Genomic DNA, 27,913 nt, shown 5'->3' on the forward strand with positions numbered 1-27,913 from the left:
ATAAAAACTTCCCAACAGACTGACAGGGGAGTTGACGGCACGTCAGATTCACCATTAACCATGTTTCCTGTAGCTGTGCTGCTGCTGTTGGCAGCTGGATCATGTGAGTCTCCCTGGATTTGTCATAGAGTCACCACTTTTTCTTTTGCAGGACAACTTCATGATTTATGACAAAACATTCTTCTTTTAACAGATGTGAAGTGTGAACGGTTGACGCAGCCAGCCTCTGTGACTGTGCAGCCAGGTCAACCTCTGACCATCAGCTGCCAGGTCTCTTATTCTCTCAGCAGCTACAGTACACATTGGATCAGACAGCCTGCAGGAAAAGGACTGGAGTGGATTGGGAGGAAATCTACAGGAGGTTCAGACTATAAAGATTCACTAAAGAACAAGTTCAGTATCGAATTAGACACTTCCAGCAACACAGCGACTCTAAAGGGACAGAACGTGCAGCCTGGAGACACTGCTGTGTATTACTGTGCCAAAGACACACAATGATACAAAGCATCAGCCGACCTTAACAAAAACCCCTCAGTGCCTGAACACTAGTTACATGAAGCCACCAGAGGAGGAGCCCAAAGACTACTGGTGATTTCAGACCAGTTCACTGTAACTGTAAAGAGGAATCAGTCCGTTTCATGAAGGTTTTATAACTGCAGGAACTCTTTTCATCAGTTCACTCATTCCTCCTGCATAACATGTCAAGAAATCACCCACCTTGCTCAAGAGCAGCAGAATCTCCACGTCTTAAAACCAAGAATGTTGCAGAACTTGATCAAATCATGTAAATGAGCTTTATCCATCCATTTATCCCCTTTCTGCACACACTTATATTCTATTATATAAGTTATGGCATCATGATGTGAAACGTTTTTACTATGTTAGACGATAAACAGTACATTCTAATGACAAGACAAGTTCCTTGTTATGTGATGAAAGTTGCAACAATAACATGAAAAACATATTTTTATAACATTGACGTGTTCAAGTCTTTATGATACACGTGTTTTTCTTTTTCTGGCGTGGCAGCTAAACACTTCCATGCATTCTGACACATGGTAGAGAGTCATGTATGGAAATGTTGCAGGAGTGAGTCCTAAAAGTTGCAAATAAGTCATCAGTTGATGAGGAAAAGTTATTTCAGCCTCCAACATTGCTCTAAACGGTCAGAGATAATTAAACTCCTTCATTTGGTGTAGAATCTCCGTCCCAACCCAAAGAATGAATCTGTTGTTTTCTAGCAGAGAACCATGGCCTCAGAGTTAAAGGTGCTGACCGTCATCCCAGCTGCAATCCATCCCAGAACACATGCAGGTCACAATCTGATGAAGCAAACAGAACCATATCATCTGCAAATAGCAAAGAGGAAGTTCTGAGTCCCCCAAACTGGACACAGTCCTCCCCCTGGCTGCATCTTGAACTCATGTGAATCACAAACAGGGCTGGTGAAGAGGGACCTTGGCCTGTAGGTCAATGCTCAGTTTGAGTTCCTCCCCAGAACACAGGAGACACAATTATCACTTCATATTATACAAGGACGGGATTGCTCGTAGCAATGGCCCTAGAATCTGTATTCCCATTGATAATGGTGAATTTGTCCGAATCAAATAATCATCACGTTTCACCAGGTACATATCTGCAATGTCAAAACAATACATATGTGCCTTAATTGTTTACTGTAAAAGCAAAGCTAACGGTTTAATCAGCCTTACAATGTGATTTCAATGTGTTAAAATTATGTAAATAATGAGATCAAAATACATCATATTTTATAGTAAGCAGAGGTGATTCCCTGTCATGTTTTCCCAGAGCTGATCTAATAACACTGAGCAGCCTATTCTATTCTATTACCCCCAGTGACACCATCACTGATGATTCGTATATTTGATTCTATGCAAACTCAGAGACCTTCCTTGTTACTCAACTATAAAAACTTCCCAACAGACTGACAGGGGAGTTGACGGCACGCCAGATTCACCATTAACCATGTTTCCTGTAGCTGTGCTGCTGCTGTTGGCAGCTGGATCATGTGAGTCTCCCTGGATTTGTCATAGAGTCACCACTTTTTCTTTTGCAGGACAACTTAATGATTTATGACAAAACATTCTTCTTTGAACAGATGTGAAGTGTGAACGGTTGACGCAGCCAGCCTCTGTGACTGTGCAGCCAGGTCAACCTCTGACCATCAGCTGCCAGGTCTCTTATTCTGTCAGCACCTACGGTACAGCTTGGATCAGACAGCCTGCAGGAAAAGGACTGGAGTGGATTGGGTGGAAATATACAGGAGGTTCACACTATAAAGATTCACTAAAGAACAAGTTCAGTATCGAATTAGACACTTCCAGCAACACAGTGACTCTAAAGGGACAGAACGTGCAGCCTGGAGACACTGCTGTGTATTACTGTGCCAGAGACACACAATGATACAAACCATCAGCCGACCTGAACAAAAACCCCTCAGTGCCTGAACACTAGTTACATGAAGCCACCAGAGGAGGAGCCCAAAGACTACTGGTGATTTCAGACCAATTCACTGTTACTGTAAAGAGGAATCAGACATGGGTCATAACGTCATTTAACAGTAACTATTTATACCACTTTAATACTCTGACATCACAGTGACTGACATGTCAGCATTTATAATTTTAGTTTATGATAAATAATAAAAACATACAAGTAATTGTTTTTTTTTCTGATTTGTCTCAAAATCTATTAGTTAGTCTGAGATTATTTTTGTTTTACAAAAATTATATAAAGGTTAATAAAGATACAAACGTTTCCGTGTTTTGAGAAGAAAAAACTTAAAATTGATGACAAATTACAATAACTTACTTTAATTTGTAACTAACAGAAACAAAATTACCTATATATGTGTATATATATATATATACATATATACACGTGTATATACAGTTGCAATCAGAAATATTCAACCCCCTCACCTCAAAAGACATGAATCATCATGAATGACAATGACAATAAATGACAAATAACCTCATTAAACAACAAAAAATATTTATTGATACATATTTGAGTTATTTTGACAACAGAAGTTGACTTAACTTTGAAGTTCAATTGAAAAATGTAACTCTTTTAACACATGTGCATGTGCAGTATTATTCAACCCCCAGCTTCAGTACTTTGTGGCGCATCCTTTAGCTTTTATAATTTTTAACAAACGTTTTCGGTCAGTGCTGACAAGCTTCTTACACCTCTCGATCGGAATCTTTGCCATTTCTTCACGTGCAAAAGCCTCTAGCTCAGTGATGTTTGATGGCTTCCGTGCTGCAACTGCCTTCTTTAAATCCCACCAAAGATCTTCCATCGGATTTAAATCTGGTGACTGAGAAAGCCACTCCAGGACGTTCCAGGATCTTTTTCTCAACCAAGCTTTGGTTGACTTGGAGGTTGTGCTTGGGATCATTGTCTTGCTGGAGAGTCCAATGATCACCAAGGTTTAATTTGTCAACAGAAGTCATCACATTCCGCTTTAAAATGGCCTGGTATTTCTGGGAATCCATGATGCCAGGTACACGATCAAGATTGCCAGTTCCTGCCCCAGAAAAACAGCCCCACATCATCAATGACCCACCTCCATGCTCGACCGTGGGGATGGTATTCTTCTGGTCATAAGCCTTTCGCACGCCAGACATACCGCTGGTCCATATGTCCAAACAGTTCCAGTTTGGTTTCATCAGTCCATAGAACTGTCACCCAAAACTCTGTAGCCTGATCCAAATTCCTCCTGGCATATTCTTGTCGACTTTTGATGTTCCTTGTGGTCAAGAGTGGAGTGCGTCTTGGAGTCCGGCCATGAAGTCCTTGTCTATTCAGTGCACATCTTATATTTGCCACTGAAGCACTTGTACCAGCCTTCATCAGGTCATCCTGTAGGAGTCTTGCAGTCACACGGGGGTTTCTCTTAGTTGTTCTGACTAAGTTGCTAAGGGCCCTTGATGAAATGTTGGGCTTTCTTCCACGGCCAGGCAGGTTTGCAGCTGTTCCATGAGTTTTAAACTTCCTTATAATGCTCCCAATGGTGTCTCTTGGAATATTACATTTTTTGGAAATCTTCTTATACCCAAGGCCCTTCAGGTGTGATGAAATAATCTCCTCTCTCAGCTTTTGTGGAAGCTCCTTTGTCTTTCCCATGACTGCAACTCACCTTGAATACCTTCATGGGTGGGGTTTATATATGCATCACAGCTGAAGTACATGAAGGATCATTATAGAGTTCCCAAAGGCTTAATTATGTTACAACTCAACTTTAGGCCATAAAAACTGTCAGACAGCTTTAAAAACAACAATATTATATAGGGGTTGAATAATTGTGACATGGCTAAAACACCCACACATGTAAATATATTTACATAAATCATTTTGTAACTAACATCATAATATAATGAACAAAAAGTTAAAACGACTAAAATAGGAAATGAGATAAAATCCCTTCAGTTGATCGATACATTTTCATCATTGTGAGGAGGAGTCAATGCAAATCACGACCTCCTCCATCTGTATTAATCTCCCTTCAAACTGATGACAAACCAAACCACCAACCAGACGTTCAACAAACGACCATGATGACTTTAACTAAATGTCTCACATTTCTGCTGCTGTCAGCCATTTCTGGTGAATTCCACACCTCTGCACTCTTCGTCTTTGTCGTCCAGGCTCATGTTCGGCACATATTTGTGATATAAACTCATCATCCAAAAAATCCTTTCCCCCATCCATTCATTCATTTTCATCTTTTCCAAATAATGTCTTCAGCACTTGAGCGTATCCACGGACATATTATACATCCAGGAGTGTTTTCCAGCATGCACGAGCTTAAAGGCAGGGTAATCTCTTCATAGTGAACTATAAACCTTCAAACTCAACCACCCACTGGTTAAGAATTCATGAGTGAAATGTGAATATGTTGAAGTCCCTCTTTTAAAAACATGACTGACAGACACATTTTAAAACTAGGGTCACAATGACGGCCTTACAGTGAACATACACTAACTAACACAAAATCTATTTAATAATACTATGTAGAAAATGTGACAGTTAATCTAATACGTATATTTTACTACCACACAGAGTCAGTTTTTTCAGTGTACACTAACAAACACAAATGCTTACAGTTAATAATTTCATCTGTTCTGAGAGCCTGTGATTGGATCATCACCCTGTCAACAAATGTGCGATTTCAATTGTGAACTGTTTACTGTAAAAAGCAAAGCTAATGGTTTAATCAGCCTTACAATGTGATTTCAATGTGTTAAAATTTAATAAACTATGAGATCCAAATACATCATATTTTATAGTAAGCAGAGGTGATTCCCTGTCATGTTTTCCCAGAGCTGATCTAATAACACTGAGCAGCCTATTCTATTCTATTACCCCCAGTGACACCATCACTGATGATTCATATATTTGATTCTATGCAAACTCAGAGACCTTCCTTGTTACTCAACTATAAAAACTTCCCAACAGACTGACTGGGGAGTTGACGGCACGTCAGATTCACCATTAACCATGTTTCCTGTAGCTGTGCTGCTGCTGTTGGCAGCTGGATCATGTGAGTCTCCCTGGATTTGTCAGAGAGTCACCACTTTTTCTTTTGCAGGACAACTTAATGATTTATGACAAAACATTCTTCTTTCAACAGATGTGAAGTGTGAACGGTTGACGCAGCCAGCCTCTGTGACTGTGCAGCCAGGTCAACCTCTGACCATCAGCTGCCAGGTCTCTTATTCTCTCAGCAGCTACCGCACAGCTTGGATCAGACAGCCTGCAGGAAAAGGACTGGAGTGGATTGGGAGCAAATATACAGGAGATTCATACTATAAAGATTCACTAAAGAACAAGTTCAGTATCGAATTAGAAACTTCGAGCAACACAGTGACTCTAAAGGGACAGAACGTGCAGCCTGGAGACACTGCTGTGTATTACTGTGCCAGAGACACACAATGATACAAACCATCAGCCGACCTGAACAAAAACCCCTCAGTGCCTGAACACTAGTTACATGAAGCCACCAGAGGAGGAGCCCAAAGACTACTGGTGATTTCAGACCAGTTCACTGTTACTGTAAAGAGGAATCAGTCCGTTTCATGAAGGTTTTATAACTGCAAGAACTCTTTTCATCAGTTCACTCATTCCTCCTGCATAACATGTCAAGAAATCACCCACCTTGCTCAAGAGCAACAGAATCTCCACATCTTAAAACCAAGAATGTTGCAGAACTTGATCAAATCATGTAAATGAGCTTTATCCATCCATTTATCCCCTTTCTGCAAACACTTATATTCTATTATATAAGTTATGGTATGATGATGTGAAACGTTTTTACCATGTTACATGATAAACTAAAGAGTCTCCTGCTGAATTCTACCTTACTCATTAACAAGACCCAGAGATAATTAAACTCCTTCATTCGGTGTAGAATCTCCGTCCCAACCCAAAGAATGAATCCGTTGTTTTCTAGCAGAGAACCATGGCCTCAGAGTTAAAGGTGCTGACCGTCATCCCAGCTGCAATCCATCCCAGAACACATGCAGGTCCCAATCTGATGAAGCCAACAGAACCATATCATCTGCAAATAGCAAAGAGGAAGTTCTGAGTCCCCCAAACTGGACACAGTCCTCCCCCTGGCTGCATCTTGAACTCATGTGAATCACAAACAGGGCTGGTGAAGAGGGACCTTGGCCTGTAGGTCAATGCTCAGTTTGAGTTCCTCCCCAGAACACAGGAGACACAATTATCACTTCATATTATACAAGGACGGGATTGCTCGTAGCAATGGCCCTAAAATCTGTATTCCCATTGATAATGGTAAATTTGTCCAAATCAAAAAATTATCACGATTCACCAGGTAAAATCTGAAATGTCAAAACAATACATATGTGCCTTAATTATTTACTGTAAACGGTTTAATTAGCCTTACAATGTGATTTCAATGTGTTACAATTGAGTAAATAATGAGATCAAAATACATCATATTTTATAGTAAGCAGAGGTGATTCCCTGTCATGTTTTCCCAGAGCTGATCTAATAACACTGAGCAGCCTATTCTATTCTATTACCCCCAGTGACACCATCACTGATGATTCATATATTTGATTCTATGCAAACTCAGAGACCTTCCTTGTTACTCAACTATAAAAACTTCCCAACAGACTGACTGGGGAGTTGACGGCACGTCAGATTCACCATTAATCATGTTTCCTGTAGCTGTGCTGCTGCTGTTGGCAGCTGGATCATGTGAGTCTCCCTGGATTTGTCAGAGAGTCACCACTTTTTCTTTTGCAGGACAACTTAATGATTTATGACAAAACCTTCTTCTTTTAACAGATGTGAAGTGTGAACGGTTGACGCAGCCAGCCTCTGTGACTGTGCAGCCAGGTCAACCTCTGACCATCAGCTGCCAGGTCTCTTATTCTCTCAGCAGCTACCCTACAGCTTGGATCAGACAGCCTGCAGGAAAAGGACTGGAGTGGATTGGAAGAAGGGGTGATGGATGGACCACATACTATAAAGATTCACTTAAGAACAAGTTCAGTATCGAATTAGACACTTCCAGCAAAACAGTGACTCTAAAGGGACAGAACGTGCAGCCTGGAGACACTGCTGTGTATTACTGTGCCAGAGACACACAATGATACAAACCATCAGCCGACCTGAACAAAAACCCCTCAGTGCCTGAACACTAGTTACATGAAGTCACCAGAGGAGGAGCCCAAAGACTACTGGTGACTTCAGACCAGTTCACTGTTACTGTAAAGAGGAATCAGACATGTGTCATAACGTCATTCAACAGTAACTATTTGTACCACTTTAATACTCTGACATCACATTGACTGACATGTCAGTGTCTATAATTTGAGTACATGATAAATAATAAAAACATACAAGAAATTGTGTTTTCTGATGGTCTCAAAAATCCATTAGTTACTCTGAGATGAATTTTTTTACAAAACTGACATAAAAGTTAATAAATATAATAAAGTTTCAGTGATTTTTGCGAAGAAAAAATTACAATTGATGACAAATAACTATAATTTACTTTCATTTGTAATTAACAGAGACAAAATTACATATATATATATATAAAACACACCCAAACATGTAAATATATTTATACAAAACATTTTGTAACTAACATCATAATATAATGAACAAAAAGTTAAAACGAGTAAAATAATAAATGAGATAAAATCCCTTCAGCTGATCGATACACTTTCATCATTGTAAGGAGGAGTCAATGCAAATCATGACCTCCTCCATCTGTATTAATCTCCCTTCAAACTGATGACAAACCAAACCACCAACCAGACGTTCAACAAACGACCATGATGACTTTAACTAAATGTCTCACATTTCTGCTGCTGTCAGCCATTTCTGGTGAATTCCAAACCTCTGCACTCTTCGTCTTTGTCGTCCAGGCTCATGTTCGGCTCTGTCCTATAACCAAACTGATTTTCTCCACAGGTGTTTGCAGTCAGACTCTGACTGAATCTGAACCGGCGGTGAAGCGGCCCGGAGAATCCCACAAACTGACGTGTACATATGCAGGGATATCTGATGACTCTGCTTCTATCAGCTGGATCAGACAAGCTGAAGGAAAAGGCCTGGAGTGGGTTGCCCACATTTCTGCTCCGTCAGGCAGCTCTAAATATTATTCAGCATCTGTCAAGAATCGCTTCACAATTTCCAGAAACAACGACATGGACCAGGTGTATCTGCACATGAGCAGCCTGACGACTGAAGACTCTGCTGTTTATTATTGTGCTCGAGAGCCACAGTAACACAGGAAGCCACAGAGCTGTAGACAAAGCATTGCATCTGTCACTGTATCACTCATTGAGTGTTTAAATATCCTCCTGTTCCAACACTGAAAATAGTTGAAGCTCCCCCCCATGTCCTAAGCTACAATAAAAAGTATCAATATCTAAAAATACCTCCAATTTAAATTTTAAACAGATAAAAAAAACACTGAATATATTTTGTATTTATGAAAGGAATACTGCTTTTTAAACTAAGCTCATAATTGTACAGTTTTATTCAACATTGTGATCTGAAGAAAAGATGGTTGCTGAGTCAATATCACAAAATAAAGACAAATAAAATAAGGAACCTAAACTCTGAGATTTGTCTTTGACTTCATCAGATTGAGAGATATGTGTAAACCATGGCTTTCTACATAAATGACAGTTGGCATTAGAATTTAAATGAAAAATATCCTGTCTGTCGTCACTGTCTCTTACAAATAAAAGAATAAAAAATAAAAATGAATAAATAAACGTTAAAATTGAGTAAATAATGAAATCAAAATACATCATATTTTATAGTAAGCAGAGGTGATTCCCTGTCATGATTTCCCAGAGCTGATCTAATAACACTGAGCAGCATATTCTATCCTATTACCCCCAGTGACACCATCACTGATGATTTGTATATTTGATTCTATGCAAACTCAGAGACCTTCCTTGTTACTCAACTATAAAAACTTCCCAACAGACTGACAGGGGAGTTGACGGCACGTCAGATTCACCATTAACCATGTTTCCTGTAGCTGTGCTGCTGCTGTTGGCAGCTGGATCATGTGAGTCTCCCTGGATTTGTCAGAGAGTCACCACTTTTTCTTTTGCAGGACAACTTAATGATTTATGACAAAACATTCTTCTTTTAACAGATGTGAAGTGTGAACGGTTGACACAGCCAGCCTCTGTGACTGTGCAGCCAGGTCAACCTCTGACCATCAGCTGCCAGGTCTCTTATTCTCTTGGCAGCTACTGGACAGCTTGGATCAGACAGCCTGCAGGAAAAGGACTGGAGTGGATTGGGATGGATAATGTTGGGACCACATACTATAAAGATTCACTAAAGAACAAGTTCAGTATCGTCTCAGACACTTCCAGCAAAACAGTGACTCTAAAGGGACAGAACGTGCAGCCTGGAGACACTGCTGTGTATTACTGTGCCAGAGACACACAACGATACAAACCATCAGCCGACCTGAACAAAAACCCCTCAGTGCCTGAACACTAGTTACATGAAGCCACCAGAGGAGGAGCCCAAAGACTACTGGTGATTTCAGACCAGTTCACTGTTACTGTAAAGAGGAATCAGTCCGTTTCATGAAGGTTTTATAACTGCAGGAAGTCTTTTCATCAGTTCACTCATTCCTCCTGCATAACATATCAAGAAATCACCCACCTTGCTCAAGAGCAGCAGAATCTCCACATCTTAAAACCTAGAATGTTGCAGAACTTGATCAAATCATGTTAATGAGCATTATCCATCCATTTATCCCCTTTCTGCACACACTTATATTCTATTATATAAGTTATGGCATCATGATGTGAAACTTTTTTACGATGTTAGACGATGAACTAGAGAGTCTCCTTCTGAATTCTACTGTTGTGCAATAATGCATTAAACGTGATACCATTAAATGGTGTGCCTTTCGGAATTCAATAAATTTGGTTATCAAACTAAAATATTCAATCAATCAATCAATCAAATTTTATTTGTATAGCCCATATTCACAATACACAATTTGTCTCATAGGGCTTTACACATCAATAACACCTTTGGTCCCGTTCATGCAGGCTCCGGTGGATGTTAGTGACATATCTTCATTTGTGTACCTTTGTGTCATCAGGTGTTCTAGGCTTTTAATTGCAATAGCGTTACAAGCCGAACCTGAGGGTACACTGAGGCCAAAGGTAAATCTGACTGTCTACTGGCTTGTATGGCAGTACTATGAAAGCCATGTAGCCCGCTCAGTAGATCAGACATCATTACCTCTGTGCCTTTTTAAACTAACAAGGTGTGACATCCTCTGCCCTTAACCCTCAACAAGAGTAAGGAAAAACTACTAAAAAAACCTTTTAACAGGGTAAAAAGAACGTAGAAACCTCAGAGAGAGCCACATGTGAGGGATCCCTCTCCCAGGACGGACAGAAGTGCAATAGATGTCAAGTGTAAAGGAGAACATCACCAAGATAAGGGTTTTAGCAGCATTGATAAGAATAAACATTTTGAAGCATAACTGGCGGTCAATGAATTGATAGATTATTGTCAGTAATGGTCGAGGATCCGAGGAGAAATACTATATATCAAGCAGTCCTGCTGCAATCATAGTCTATGGTCAGCAGCCAGCAAGATCATGATCCACCATCAAGATCGGATGCCATTATAGTCCACAGTCATTGTCCACTGCCACCATTAGGATCCACCATCAGCTGCCACCTCGATCGTGGTCCACCACCATTATCAGATGCCAACACAATACAGAATCCGCCATTATTATCACGATTAGCCAGCACGATACAGAATCCGCCATACTGGATCCACCATTACGATCTCTGATACGCGATCCACAGATCATAGTCCACGACGTGGCCGCAGCCGCGGCCCTGGATCTGCGGACGATAAGGCAAAGGGACTCCGGGGAAGAGGTCAAGTCAGTAACATGTATTGATGAGATATTAATTTCTTTGATGTGATAAGGATGGAGAAGAGGAAGGAGAAGCTGGAAAGAGAAGCTCTGTGTGTCATGTGTCCCTGACCTTCTAGACCTATAGCAGCAGAACTAAGAGCAGGTCTAAGACAAGCCTGGACCGGCTCTAACTATAAGCTTTATCGTAAAGGAAAGTTTTCAGCCTACTCTTAAACGTACAGATGGTGTCTGCCTCCCGAACTGAAAGTGGGAGATGATTCCATAGGAGAGGAGCTTGATAGCTGAAAGCTCTGGCTCCGACTCTACTTTTAGAAACTTTAGGGACGACAAGTAAGCCTGAATTCTGGGAGCGCAGTGCTCTAGTGGGTTGATAAGGTACTAACAGCTCTTTGAGGTATAATGGTGCCAAATTATTAAGGGCCTTGAAGGCTGATGATTCGTATATTTGATTCTATGCAAACTCAGAGACCTTCCTTGTTACTCAACTATAAAAACTTCCCAACAGACTGACAGGGGAGTTGACGGCACGTCAGATTCACCATTAACCATGTTTCCTGTAGCTGTGCTGCTGCTGTTGGCAGCTGGATCATGTGAGTCTCCCTGGATTTGTCATAGAGTCACCACGTTTTCTTTTGCAGGACAACTTAATGATTTATGACAAAACATTCTTCTTTTAACAGATGTGAAGTGTGAACGGTTGACGCAGCCAGCCTCTGTGACTGTGCAGCCAGGTCAACCTCTGACCATCAGCTGCCAGGTCTCTTATTCTCTCAGCAGCTACCGAACAGCTTGGATCAGACAGCCTGCAGGAAAAGGACTGGAGTGGATTGGGATGAAATATACAGGAGATTCATACTATAAAGATTCATTAAAGAACAAGTTCAGTATCGAATTAGACACTTCCAGCAACACAGTGACTCTAAAGGGACAGAACGTGCAGCCTGGAGACACTGCTGTGTATTACTGTGCCAGAGAAACACAATGATACAAAGCATCAGCCGACCTGAACAAAAACCCCTCAGTGCCTGAACACTAGTTACATGAAGCCACCAGAGGAGGAGCCCAAAGACTACTGGTGATTTCAGACCAGTTCACTGTTACTGTAAAGAGGAATCAGACATGGGTCATAACGTCATTCAACAGTAACTATTTATACCACTTTAATACTCTGACATCACAGTGACTGACATGTCAGTGTGTATAATTTAAGTTTATGATAAATAATAAAAACATACAACAAATTGTGTTTTCTGATGGTCTCAAAATCCATTAGTTACTCTGAGATCTCTTTTTTTTACAAAACCAATGAACATAAGATAATAAAGTTTATGTGATTTGTCAGAAGAAAACATTATGACAAATTACAATAATCTTCTTTCATTTGAGGAGTTGATGCAAATCTCTGATCTCTTCCATCTCTACAAATGTTTTGGAGATTGAAGGACGGGGACGGAGACACTGACAGTCACTGTAGAACGGACAGAGACACTTTGCTTTTACGATAATCAGACCTGATTATTTAGTAGCTTTTCTAATCCTGTCGATTGCATGGGATGGTAAGAACAGCAACTGCTTTGCTTACGGACCTCCTGATAAAGATAATATGCCTGTGTTTCAGTAGCTAACAAGTTGTTTAAATTTCTCTAGGTACTGACGGGCAAACGCTGACTGAGTCTGGACCGGCGGTTAAAGGGCGTGGAGATTCCCCACACACTGACCTGCACATATTCTGGGTTTAGTGGTGATTACTGGGACGCTTGGATCAGGCAGGCTGCTGGAAAAGGCCTAGAGTGGGTTGCTACTATCAGTGACGGCAGTAGCAATATCTATTACTCTCAGTCAGTCCGCGGCCGGTTCACCATCTCCAGAGACAACAGCAAAAAAGCAGGTGTATCTGCAGATGAACAGTCTGAAAACAGAAGATTCTGCTGTTTATTATTGTGCTAGAGAGTCACAGTGACTGGAGTTGGTTCATCAGCTGGACAAAATCCTACAGCATTTGTCTTTTACAAATCTGATATTCCCTGATAATAATAAAAACCTGCATGAACACATATATATAAGAAACAACGCGGTAACCCTTTGTCCAGGTATGAATTACAAGAACACTACTTGCAAATATTTATGCCACTAAACAGTGAAATGTGACGGATACAACATCATAGTCAGGCGGCTCAGTGGATCAGTGGTGAGCACCGTCACCTCGAACAAGAATGTCCCTGCCGGCCAACCAGGGCCTTTCTATGCACATCATGCTAACCAGGTTTCTAAATGGGACTTGTCCTGCAGCAGAGGTGAACTGGAGACTCGCCCACGATGTCTTCCCCGTGAGAATAATCATCTCATCTCCGATTTGACTTCACAGTGGTTTTGCATAGCCAGATCTCCAGATCTTGTTTGTATGTCTACAAACCAATCACTGTCGTCTTGGGCTGAACTAAGCCCAGGATGCAGATTCAAAGTCCCTCAAATGAGTGTCAGGTGAAGCTTGTCTTGGTTGAACATTTGCACGTGGTCTGGTCCAGTTTTAAAAGGAACAGCATGTTAGTTCAAGTTCAAGTCGGAGGTTCAAGTCGGAGAGACGGAGGTCTGTGAGCGATTTGTAGTGATTTTTTATTAAAACATGTGGAAACATCACCTGTTACATCTCAAACGAGAAAATGTAATCGTTCCTCTGCCTTCTACTATCGAGGGACGGGAGGACGACCTGGAAAAGTGGCCGTGAATAACATACTGTACGTCGCCACTACTGTTTCAGAACGTAACAACTATTGTTAGCCGCTGGAAATGTGAGTGGCTAACACCGCTATCTCACAGGACGTTATGACCGCTATCATATTCACAGTAGCGCTTCAAATGCAAAGTGCTGAAGCACCACAGACAGCAGCTAACCCCAAGAAAACAACCAAATAATGAAAGGTCAAAGACCGACATTAGCATCAGTGAGCCGTTTCAACAGTGGAGAGACCACTGGGAGAAGCCGTGTGGACCGTGCTGCGGGCTGCGGCATCCACACACCAGTGCATAACGTCCCTAGAGCGGGCAGCAGCCAGTCAGGAACACTGGTGGTGCAGCAGAAACGGTACAGTCTGACTGTCTTCCCCTGAAGAAACAGACAGTCAGACAGTGTCACGGCTGATTCTGTTCGTTATATCAACAGTTGTTCCCTGAATCAGTTAGCCCACCTGAGATGATGGTCTGGTAAAAAGAGGCTACAGCAGACTCACTTCATTTCCTGTCTCAGTCTACTGACCAACAGGCTGAATCATGAAAACTGGAGCTGCATACAGTCACATATAGAAACAGACAGTAGGTTCAACTTGCCATACTGCTGACCAAGAGACTCTGCATTGATACCATTTCATTTGATCTATTTGAATTTGATTGAGATTTTTGTTACAGCAGTACTTCAGTATTTTACATGTTCCTCTGTTGTTGTGGTTTATGAAAAAAAATCAGTTTCAAGTTCCCTCTCAGACCTGTAGGGGGAGGTCTATGCAAACTCTTCCCTCCTTATAACAACACCAGCAACTGTCAGATCACACAGACCGGCTAATACACAACTTTAATCACCAGTCAAAGAACAACAGTGTCTGTCAGAGAATGGAAAACACACTTGTCTGGGGTTTATTAATTGCAGTTACTGTTCATGGTGAGAAAATCAATCCTGCTTTATTTATTTTGTAACTTGTCTAACGTGTGGTTTACATGTTTGCTGGATAATGTTCATCATTTCTTTACTTCCAGGAGTTTGGAGTGAGATCAAACTGGACCAGTCTCCATTGCAGGTGAAAACACCTGGAGAGACGGTGAAGATGTCATGTGTCATATCTGGGTTCGACATGACAGCCCACTATATAGCCTGGATACAGCAGAGGCCGGGGGAAGCTTTGGAGTGGATCGGGCGTATGAACGCAGGTTCAAACTCTGCCAGCTATGGCAGCTCCTTTCAAAACCGTTTCATCATGACTGAGGATGTTTCCAGCAGCACTCAGTTCCTTCAGGTCGAGAGTCTGACAGCAGAAGATGCTGCTGTTTACTTCTGTGCTCGACAGCCACAATGACTGAGGACAGTGGAGCTGCTGAACAAAAACCTCCTGAGACCACAAGTAGCAATGTGATCTCAGTAACATCTGTTTTCCCAAAAACATTAAGTCCTTTACACACTTTACACACCTTTTTACAGGCGTTATAAATATATAGAGTATACCAAAATTAAACATAGGTCATTTTTTGTTATTGTCTTCATGATTTCGTTCCAAACAGTCAAAAGTCATAAATATGGCATTTGTCATTCTACACTAAATGCCAATTGATCCTGACCAAGTAGAAAACTAATCAACGAGATAATGGTTTCATTCTTTGTTGAAAATGAAGAAGGCAGATGAAGATCTTTGCTTCTGTGTTTCATGATGACTTGACTTAAAAGTCTCCTAAAGTCTGCTGCAGAGAATCTGTCTGAAGTGCAGTTAGTATTATCTAGCAAGGTAAGACTAGACTCGAAATGTCCACTATTCAGCTCTAGTACTGAAAAAGAAAAAAAAACATACACTCACACCTCAAAAAACATCACCACATATATGTGATACAAAATCATCATCCAAAAAATCCTTACCCCCATCCATTCATTCATTTTCATCTTTTCCAAATAATGTCTTCAGCACTGTAGCGTATCCACGGACATATTATACATCCAGGAGTGTTTTCCAGCATGCACGAGCTTAAAGGCAGGGTAATCTCTTCATAGTGAACTATAAACCTTCAAACTCAACCACCCACTGGTTAAGAATTCATGAGTGAAATGTGAATATGTTGAAGTCCCTCTTTTAAAAACATGACTGACAGAGACTTTTTAAAACTAGGGTCACAATGACGGCCGTACAGTGAACATACACTAACTAACACAAAATCTAATTAATGATACTATGTAGATAATGTGACAGTTAATCTAATACGTATATGTTACTACCACACAGAGTCAGTTTTTTCAGTGGACACTAACAAACCCAATTGCTTACAGTTAATAATTTCATCTGTTCTGAGAGCCTGTGATTGGATCATCACCCTGTCAACAAATGTGTGATTTCAATTGTCGACTGTTTACTGTGAAAGTAAAGCTAACGGTTTAATCAGCCTTACAATGTGATTTCAATGTCTTAAAATTGAGTAAATAATGAGATCAAAATACATCATATTTTATAGTAAGCAGAGGTGATTCCCTGTCATGTTTTCCCAGAGCTGATCTAATAACACTGAGCAGCCTATTCTATTCTATTACCCCCAGTGACACCATCACTGATGATTCGTATATTTGATTCTATGCAAACTCAGAGACCTTCCTTGTTACTCAACTATAAAAACTTCCCAACAGACTGACAGGGGAGTTGACGGCACGTCAGATTCACCATTAACCATGTTTCCTGTAGCTGTGCTGCTGCTGTTGGCAGCTGGATCATGTGAGTCTCCCTGGATTTGTCATAGAGTCACCACTTTTTCTTGTCCAGGACAACTTAATGATTTATGATAAAACATTCTTCTTTGAACAGATGTGAAGTGTGAACGGTTGACGCAGCCAGCCTCTGTGACTGTGCAGCCAGGTCAACCTCTGACCATCAGCTGCCAGGTCTCTTATTCTCTCAGCAGCTACTTCACAGCTTGGATCAGACAGCCTGCAGGAAAAGGACTGGAGTGGATTGGAAGCAGGGCTGGAGGGAGCACATACTATAAAGATTCACTAAAGAACAAGTTCAGTATCGACTCAGACTCTTCCAGCAACACACTGACTCTAAAGGGACAGAATGTGCAGCCTGGAGACACTGCTGTGTATTACTGTGCCAGAGACACACAATGATACAAACCATCAGCCGACCTGAACAAAAACCCCTCAGTGCCTGAACACTAGTTACATGAAGCCACCAGAGGAGGAGCCCAAAGACTACTGGTGATTTCAGACCAGTTCACTGTTACTGTAAAGAGGAATCAGACATGGGTCATAATGTCATTTAACAGTAACTATTTATACCACTTTTAATACTCTGACATCACAGTGACTGACATGTCAGTGTGTTTAATTTGAGTACATGATAAATAATAAAAACATACAAGAAATTGTGTTTTCTGATGGTCTCAAAAATCCATTAGTTACTCTGAGATGAATTTTTTTACAAAACTGACTTAAAAGTTAATAAATATAATTTCAGTGATTTTTGCGAAGAAAAAATTACAATTGATGACAAATAACTATAATTTACTTTCATTTGTAACTAACAGAGACAAAATTACATATACATATATATATATATATATATATAAAACACACCCAAACATGTAAATATATTTATACAAAACATTTTGTAAATAACATTATAATATAATGAACAAAAAGTTAAAACGAGTAAAATAAGAAATGAGATAAAATCCCTTCAGTTGATCGATACACTTTCCTCATTGTGAGGAGGAGTCAATGCAAATCATGACCTCCTCCATCTGTATTAATCTCCCTTCAAACTGATGACAAACCAAACCACCAACCAGACGTTCAACAAACGACCATGATGACTTTAACTAAATGTCTCACATTTCTGCTGCTGTCAGCCATTTCTGGTGAATTCCAAACCTCTGCACTCTTCGTCTTTGTCGTCCAGGCTCATGTTCGGCTCTGTCCTATAACCAAACTGATTTTCTCCTCAGGTGTTTGCAGTCAGACTCTGACTGAATCTGAACCGGCGGTGAAGCGGCCCGGAGAATCCCACAAACTGACGTGTACATATGCAGGGATATCTGATGACTCTGCTCATATCAGCTGGATCAGACAAGCTGAAGGAAAAGGCCTGGAGTGGGTTGCCTTCATTTCTGCTCCATCAGGAGGCTCTAAATATTATTCAGAATCTGTCAAGAATCGCTTCACAATTTCCAGAAACAACGACATGGACCAGGTGTATCTGCACATGAGCAGCCTGACGACTGAAGACTCTGCTGTTTATTATTGTGCTCGAGATCCACAGTAACACAGGAAGCCACAGAGCTGTACACAAAGCATTGCATCTGTCCCTGTGTCACTCATTGAGTGTTTAAATATCCTCCTGTTCCAACACTGAAAATCGTTGAAGCTCCCCCATCAGATTGAGAGATATGTGTAAACCATGGCTTTCTGCATAAATGACAGTTGGCGTTAGATTTTACATGAAAACAATATAGCTGAGTGGTTATAGGGCTCTCACAACATGACCACAAATATATATCCACTACTTTCCTCCAGTTCCTGTCTGTCGTCACTGTCTCTTACAAATAAAAGCATAAACAAATACAAAAAAGCCCAAATAAATAGTATAAAAACTATGAAAAGCAGTATAATGAAACATTTTAATGTACTAACTTATAACTAGAAGTATAATTTTGTTGATTGGGATTTAAGTTGTTTTGAATCTTACCCACTGCTGATGACATGGGTCCCATTGCAGGAAACAGTGTTTGGTTTTTTTGGTATTTAGGGAACTGATTTTTATGAACGATCAGTGAAACAGTGAACTAAAAGTGAAATATAAATGTGTTTAATTTGTCGTGGCTTGATTGAATTAAAGCGTACCGTGCCTTGGCTTGTGGTTAATTGTTTTTTCCTGAATGCAGCTCATTTATTTTATTCATGACAATACTTAATGAATCTAAATATGACCACACACATACATGCACCATCTCAGAGCACAATGTTGCCCCTCAGATATCTGTGCTAGAGGTAACTAACAGAGGTAAACGTTCTCTCCTCTTGAAAAGTCCAAGATATTTCCCTGGTGCCCACAATATTTCATATCGTGCAACTAAACACACAAATATAAACCTGCTGCGATGAGCTGTTTTCACTCAGAAATGTATTTGCTGAGCAGCAGAGGAGTGAAGGTACAACAAATGGAATTTGTTTCCATGTTGGACGGGATTGCTCGTAGCAATGGCCCTAGAATCTGTATTCACATTGATAATGGTAAATATCTCCTTATCAAAAATCATTGCATTTCTGAAAGGTCAAAACAATACATATGTGCCTTAATTATTTACTGTAAACGGTTTAATCAGCCTTACAATGTGATTTCAATGTGTTAAAATTGAATAAATAATGAGATCAAAATACATCATATTTTATAGTAAGCAGAGGTGATTCCCTGTCATGTTTTCCCAGAGCTGATCTAATAACACTGAGCAGCCTATTCTATTCTATTACCCCCAGTGACACCATCTCTGATGATTTGTATATTTGATTCTATGCAAACTCAGAGACCTTCCTTGTTACTCAACTATAAAAACTTCCCAACAGACTGACAGGGGAGTTGACGGCACGTCAGATTCACCATTAACCATGTTTCCTGTAGCTGTGCTGCTGCTGTTGGCAGCTGGATCATGTGAGTCTCCCTGGATTTGTCATAGAGTCACCACTTTTTCTTTTGCAGGACAACTTAATGATTTATGACAAAACATTCTTCTTTTAACAGATGTGAAGTGTGAACGGTTGACGCAGCCAGCCTCTGTGACTGTGCAGCCAGGTCAACCTCTGACCATCAGCTGCCAGGTCTCTTATTCTCTCAGCAGCGGCTACTGGACAGCTTGGATCAGACAGCCTGCAGGAAAAGGACTGGAGTGGATCGGGAGCAAATATACAGGAGCGTCATACTATAAAGATTCACTAAAGAACAAGTTCAGTATTGAATTGGACACTTCCAGCAACACAGTGACTCTAAAGGGACAGAATGTGCAGCCTGGAGACACTGCTGATTATTACTGTGCCAGAGACACACAATGATACAAACCATCAGCCGACCTGAACAAAAACCCTCAGTGCCTGAACACTAGTTACATGAAGCCACCAGAGGAGGAGCCCAAAGACTACTGGTGACTTCAGACCAGTTCACTGTTACTGTAAAGAGGAATCAGTCCGTTTCATGAAGGTTTTATAACTGCAGGAACTCTTTTCATCAGTTCACTCATTCCTCCTGCATAACATGTCAAGAAATCACCCACCTTGCTCAAGAGCAGCAGAATCTCCACGTCTTAAAACCAAGAATGTTGCAGAACTTGATCAAATCATGTAAATGAGCTTTATCCATCCATTTATCCCCTTTCGGCACACACTTATATTCTATTATATAAGTTATGGCATCATGATGTGAATCGTTTTTACAATGTTAGACGATCAACAGTACATTCTAATAACAAGAAGAGTTCCTTGTTATGTGATGAAAGTTGCTACAATAACATGAAAAACATATTTTTATAACAATAACGTGTTCAAGTCTTTATGAAACACGTGTTTTTCATCTTCTGGCGTGGCAGCTAAACACTTCCATGCATTCTGACACATGCTAGAGAGTCATGTGGTATATTCAGCTAACATAGATTGTTAATGACATGTTCATGATTAGGGGGCCCCTCGTTAATGACATGTTCATGGTTAGGGGGCCCCTCGTTTCCTGACTCTCAGATGAATCTAATTATTATTCGATATGATACTCGTTAAGTTCTCTTTTACCTGGAGAAACTCTCATTGACATGTTAGATAGAGGGATTTCCATCTTTAAGTAGGAAGTAGATAGAGGGGTTTCCATCTTTAAGTAGGAAGCATGTTTTGAATTAGAGGCCCCTATGTATGACGTCATTTTATCTTATTTCCTGGGCGGAAACAACTTCCCTATATGAAGGCTTGTCCGGCACCGGCGAGGTAGACTTCTGCATTGGCCGAGAACGTCTCCAGGTATACCTAGGTACCTGTCCTGACCTGTAACTTCTGTGTAATAAACCTTATTATACAAGCAAGAACGGTGTCCGCGGAGATTCCTTCATCATCATCTTCAACATCACTGCTGCTTAAATATACGACAGTCATGTATGGAAATGTTCGCAGTGAGGGAGCAACAAGCCGATTGGTCGAAGCAGAGCGGAGTGAACGGGCTGGGGTGTAACGTTTGACCATGTCCTGGATGTGGACTGGACCCGATCCGTTCGCAGCACGGTACGCAAGTACTAATGTTTTGAAACGGATGCGGGCAGCCACCGGTAACCAGTGAAGGGAGCGGAGGAGCGGAGTCGTGTGAGTGAATTTAGGTTAAAAACCAGTCGAGCTGCTGCATTCTGGATGAGCTGCAGAGGTCGGATGGCACCAGCAGGTAGACCTGCCAGGAGGGAGTTACAATAGTCTAGGCGTGAGATGACCAGGGCCTGGACCAGAACCTGCACCGCCTTCTGGGTGAGAAGGTGGCGTATTCTCCTGATGTTGTACAGCATGAATCGACAGGAACGTGTTGTTACAGTAATGTTGGCAGTAAGGGAGAGTTGGCTGTCGAGTGTCACACCCAGGTTCCTAGCAGTCTGAGTGGGGGTTAACACGGAGTTGTCAAAGTTAATAGTCAGGTCATGGGTGGGAGAGTCTTTCCCTGGAAGGAAAAGTAGTTCAGTCTTGTCAAGGTTAATTTTCAGGTGGTGTGCAGACACTGAGCAGCCTATTCTATTCTATTACCCCCAGTGACACCATCACTGATGATTCGTATATTTGATTCTATGCAAACTCAGAGACCTTCCTTGTTACTCAACTATAAAAACTTCCCAACAGACTGACATGGGTGGGAGAGTCTTTCCCTGGAAGGAAAAGTAGTTCAGTCTTGTCAAGGTTAATTTTCAGGTGGTGTGCAGACATCCACTGAGAGATGTCAGTCAGACAGGCAGAGATTCGTGCTGCTACCTGTGTTTCAGATTGGGGAAAAGAGAGGATTAGTTGGGTGTCATCAGCATAGCTATGGTAGGAAAAGCCATGTGAGTGAATGACAGAGCCGAGAGAGTTGGTGTACAGAGAGAAGAGGAGGGGACCCAGGACGGAACCTTGAGGGACCCCAGTAGTGAGAGGACAAGGTTCAGACACAGATCCTCTCCAAGTTACCCGATAAGTGCGGTCGTTGAGGTAGGATGAGAGCAGGGAGAGAGCAGAGCCTGAGACACCCAGGTCCTGAAGGGAGGAAGTAAGGATCTGGTGGATCACTGTGTCAAATGCAGCAGAGAGGTCTAGAAAGATAAGGACAGAGGAGAGAGAGGCTGCTCTAGCAGTGTGAAGTTGCTCAGAGACAGCAAGGAGGGCCGTCTCAGTTGAGTGGCCTGCCTTGAAACCAGACTGGTGAGGGTCAAGAAGGTTATTGTGGTTAAGATAGGAGGAGAGTTGATTAAAGATAGGGCGCTCGAGAGTTTTGGAAACAAAGGGAAGAAGAGAGACATGTCTGTAGTTATTTACATCAGACGGGTCGAGGGTGGGTTTTTTCAGGAGAGGATTTACTCTTGCCTCCTTCAGAGAGTTAGGGAAACAGCCAGTTGACAGGGAAGTGTTGATAAGATGGGTGAGAAAAGGAAGAAGGTCAGGAGCGATAGACTGGAGAATGTGAGATGGGATGGGGTCAAGGGGGCAGGTGGTCGGGCGGGCGGAGGTTACCAAGGTAAGAACTTGATTGGGAGACAGGGGGGTGAAAGAAGAAAGCGAAGGGGATGAAGATGAAGTTGATGGAAGTGTAGTTATAGAAGGAGGATTAGAAAATGAGGAGCGTATGTCATCTATCTTTTTTGTAAAGTAGTTGACAAAGTGGCTTGGTAGAAGGGAGGAAGGAGGAGGGGGACTAGGGGGTCAAGGAGGTTGGAAAAGAGTTTTTTGGGGTTAGAAAATGAGGATTGAATTCTAGTTAGGTAAAAAGAGCTTTTGGCTGTGGAAATAGAGGCAGAGAAAGAGGAGAGAAGAGACTGATAAGTGAGCAGGTCGTCCGGGTGTTTAGATTTCCGCCATTTCCTTTATGATGCTCGCATAGTGGCTCTGTCGGCACGCACCGAGTCAGACAACCACGGAGCTGGGGAGGACTTGCGGACCTGTCGTGACGTAAGAGGACAGAGAGAGTCAAGGGAGGAGGACAAAGTAGAAAGGAGAATGTCTGTGGCAGAGTTAGGATGCATGAGTGAGAAGGAGTCAGTGGAAGGGAGGGCTGATAAAACAGAGGAGGCTAGAGAGGCGGGAGAGAGGGAACGAATGTTGCGACGGACAGGTACAGAGTCTGTTGATGTGGTAGGGTTGTCAGTTTGAGCTAGTGGGAGAGAGTAAGAGATAAAGAAGTGGTCGGAGACATGAAGTGGGGTTACAGTGAGGTTAGATGTTGAACAGTTTCTGGTGAAAATATAGTCAACATGAAAAACACATTTTTCTAACAATAACGTGTTCAAGTCTTTATGAAACACGTGTTTTTCTTTTTCTGGCGTGGCAGCGAAACACTTCCATGCATTCTGACACATGCTAGAGCGTCATGTATGGAAATGTTGCAGGAGTGAGTCCTAAAAGTTGGAAATAAGTCAGCAGTTGATGAGGAAAAGTTATTTCAGCCTCCAACATTGCTCTAAATGGTCAGAGATAATTAAACTCCTTCATTCGGTGTAGAATCTCCGTCCCAACCCAAAGAATGAATCCGTTGTTTTCTAGCAGAGAACCATGGCCTCAGAGTTAAAGGTGCTGACCGTCATCCCAGCTGCAATCCATCCCAGAACACATGCAGGTCACAATCTCATGAAGCCAACAGAACCATATCATCTGCACATAGCAAAGAGGAAGTTCTGAGTCCCCCAAACTGGACACAGTCCTCCCCCTGGCTGCATCTTGAACTCATGTGAATCACAAACAGGGCTGGTGAAGAGGGACCTTGGCCTGTAGGTCAATGCTCAGTTTGAGTTCCTCCCCAGAACACAGGAGACACAATTATCACTTCATATTATACAAGGACGGGATTGCTCGTAGCAATGACCATAGAATCTGTATTCCCATTGATAATGGTAAATTTGCCCAACTCAAAAATCATTGCATTTCTGAAATGTCAAAACAATACATATGTGCCTTAATTGTTTACTGTAAAAGCAAAGCAAACGGTTTAATCAGCCTTACAATGTGATTTCAATGTGTTAAAATTGAGTAAAAATTAGATCAAAATACATCATATTTGATAGTAAGCAGAGGTGATTCCCTGTCATGTTTTCCCAGAGCTGATCTAATAACACTGAGCAGCCTATTCTATTCTATTACCCCCAGTGACACCATCACTGATGATTCGTATATTTGATTCTATGCAAACTCAGAGACCTTCCTTGTTACTCAACTATAAAAACTTCCCAACAGACTGACAGGGGAGTTGACGGCACGTCAGATTCACCATTAACCATGTTTCCTGTAGCTCTGCTGCTGCTGTTGGCAGCTGGATCATGTGAGTCTCCCTGGATTTGTCAGAGAGCCACCACTTTTTCTTTTGCAGGACAACTTCATGATTTATGACAAAACATTCTTCTTTTAACAGATGTGAAGTGTGAACGGTTGACGCAGCCAGCCTCTGTGACTGTGCAGCCAGGTCAACCTCTGACCATCAGCTGCCAGGTCTCTTATTCTCTCAGCAGCTACTGGACAGCTTGGATCAGACAGCCTGCAGGAAAAGGACTGGAGTGGATTGGAATGAAACATGGTGGAGGGACCACATTCTTTAAAGATTCATTAAAGAACAAGTTCAGTATCGACGTAGACACTTCCAGCAACACAGTGACTCTAAAGGGACAGAACGTGCAGCCTGGAGACACTGCTGTGTATTACTGTGCCAGAGACACACAATGATACAAACCATCAGCCGACCTGAACAAAAACCCCTCAGTGCCTGAACACTAGTTACATGAAGCCACCAGAGGAGGAGCCCAAAGACTACTGGTGATTTCAGACCAGTTCACTGTTACTGTAAAGAGGAATCAGACATGGGTCATAACGTCATTTAACAGTAACTATTTATACCACTTTAATACTCTGACATAACAGTGACTGACATGTCAGTGTGTATGATTTGAGTACATGATAAATAATAAAAACATACAAGAAATTGTGTTTTCTGATGGTCTCAAAAATCCATTAGTTACTCTGAGATGAATTTTTTTACAAAACTGACATAAAAGTTAATAAATATAATAAAGTTTCAGTGATTTTTGTGAAGAAAAATTACAATTGATGACAAATAACTATAATTTACTTTCATTTGTAACTAACAGAGACAAAATTACATATACATATATATATATATATATAAAACACACCCAAACATGTAAATATATTTATACAAATCATTTTGTAACTAACATCATAATATAATGAACAAAAAGTTAAAACGAGTAAAATAATAAATGAGATAAAATCCCTTCAGTTGATCGATACACTTTCATCATTGTGAGGAGGAGTCAATGCAAATCATGACCTCCTCCATCTGTATTAATCTCCCTTCAAACTGATGACAAACCAAACCACCAACCAGACGTTCAACAAACGACCATGATGACTTTAACTAAATGTCTCACATTTCTGCTGCTGTCAGCCATTTCTGGTGAATTCCAAACCTCTGCACTCTTCGTCTTTGTCGTCCAGGCTCATGTTCGGCTCTGTCCTATAACCAAACTGATTTTCTCCTCAGGTGTTTGCAGTCAGACTCTGACTGAATCTGAACCGGCGGTGAAGCGGCCCGGAGAATCCCACAAACTGACGTGTACATATGCAGGGATATCTGATGACTCTGCTTTTATCAGCTGGATCAGACAAGCTGAAGGAAAAGGCCTGGAGTGGGTTGCCTACATTTCTGCTCCGTCAGGAGGCTCTAAATATTATTCAGCATCTGTCAAGAATCGCTTCACAATTTCCAGAAACAACGACATGGACCAGGTGTATCTGCACATGAGCAGCCTGACGACTGAAGACTCTGCTGTTTATTATTGTGCTCGAGATCCACAGTAACACAGGAAGCCACAGAGCTGTACACAAAGCATTGCATCTGTCCCTGTGTCACTCATTGAGTGTTTAAATATCCTCCTCTTCCAACACTGAAAATCGTTGAAGCTCCCCCCCCCCCCCATGTCCTAAGCTACAATAAAAAGTATCAACATCTAAAAATTCCTCCAATTGATATTTTAAACAAATAAAAAAACACTGAATATATTTTGTATTTATGAAAGGAATACTGCTTTTTAAACTAAGCTCATGATTGCACAGTTTTATTCAACATTGTGATTTGAAGAAAAGATGGTTGCTGAGTCAATATCACAAAATAAAGACAAATAAAATAAGGAACCTAAACTCTGAGATTTTTCTTTGACTTCATCAGATTGAGAGATATGTGTAAACCATGGCTTTCTACATAACTGACAGTTGGCATTAGATTTTACATGAAAACAATATATAGCTGAGTGGTTATAGGGCTCTCACAACATGACCACTAATGTATATCCACTACTTTCCTCCAGTTCCTGTCTGTCGTCACTGTCTCTTACAAATAAAAGCATAAAAAAATACAAATAAAAACAATAAAATTGTTTAAAACTGTAAAAAGCAGTATAATGAAACATTTTAATGTACATGGGTCCCATTGCAGGAAACAGTGTTGGTTTTTCTGGTATTTAGGGAACTGATTTTTATAAATGATCAGTGAAACAGTGAACTAAAAGTGAAATATAAATGTGTTTAATTTGTCGCGGCTTGATTGAATTAAAGCGTACTGTGCCTTGGCTTGTGGTTAATTGTTTGTTCCTGAATGCAGCTCATTTATTTTATTCATGACAATACTTAATAAATCTAAATATGACCGCACACATACATGCACCATCTCAGAGCACAATGTTGCCCCTCAGATATCCGTGCTAGAGGTAACTAACAGAGGTAAACGTTCTCTCCTCTTGAAAAGTCCAAGATATTTCCCTGGTGCCCACAATATTTCATATCGTGCAACTAAACACACAAATATAAACCTTCTGCGATGAGCTGTTTTCACTCAGAAATGTATTTGCTGAGCAGCAGAGGAGTGAAGGTACAACAAATGGTATTTGTTTCCATGTCAATGTAGTCTTCACTTCCACTGCAGCTGACAGCAACAAGAAAAGCACGAGTTAACCTTATTGTAGAAAGGGTTATATCATGTGACAGATCTAACAGCTCAGAGTCGAGTAGTGAATAAAATTATTTAAATCAGGATTTTTGTTACAGCAGGACTTCAGTATTTTACATGTTCCTCTGCTGTTGTGGTTTATGAAAAAAAATCAGTTTCAAGTTCCCTCTCAGACCTGTAGGGGGAGGTCTATGCAAACTCTTCCCTCCTTATAACAACACCAGCAACAGTCAGAACACACGGACCGGCTAATACACAACTTTAATCAGCAGTCAAAGAACTACAGTGTCTGTCAGAGAATGGAAAACACACTTGTCTGGGGTTTATTATTTGTAGTTACTGTTCATGGTGAGAAAATCAATCTTGCTTTACTTATTTTGTAACTTGTCTAACGTGTGGTTTACAAGTTTGCTGGATAATGTTCATCATTTCTTTACTTACAGGAGTTTGGAGTGAGATCAAACTGGACCAGTCTCCATCGCAGGTGAAAACACCTGGAGAGACG

General features: G+C 41.1%; 1 protein-coding gene and 1 gene segment (V, D, J or C); both read left to right on the forward strand.

The window, feature by feature from the left end:
- The window catches only part of sez6l2 (seizure related 6 homolog (mouse)-like 2), a 141,193-nt gene that overhangs the window by 29,303 nt on the left and 83,977 nt on the right, over nt 1-27,913 (forward strand). The gene's annotated exons all lie outside the window — the stretch shown is intronic.
- Nucleotides 19,806-20,246, forward strand: LOC117766785. The segment is given in 2 exon segments: nt 19,806-19,848; nt 19,939-20,246. Coding segments are annotated over 2 exon segments (351 nt in total).

The sequence above is a fragment of the Hippoglossus hippoglossus genome, chromosome 8 (genome assembly GCF_009819705.1).
Source record: "Hippoglossus hippoglossus isolate fHipHip1 chromosome 8, fHipHip1.pri, whole genome shotgun sequence".
NCBI lineage: Eukaryota > Metazoa > Chordata > Actinopteri > Pleuronectiformes > Pleuronectidae > Hippoglossus > Hippoglossus hippoglossus.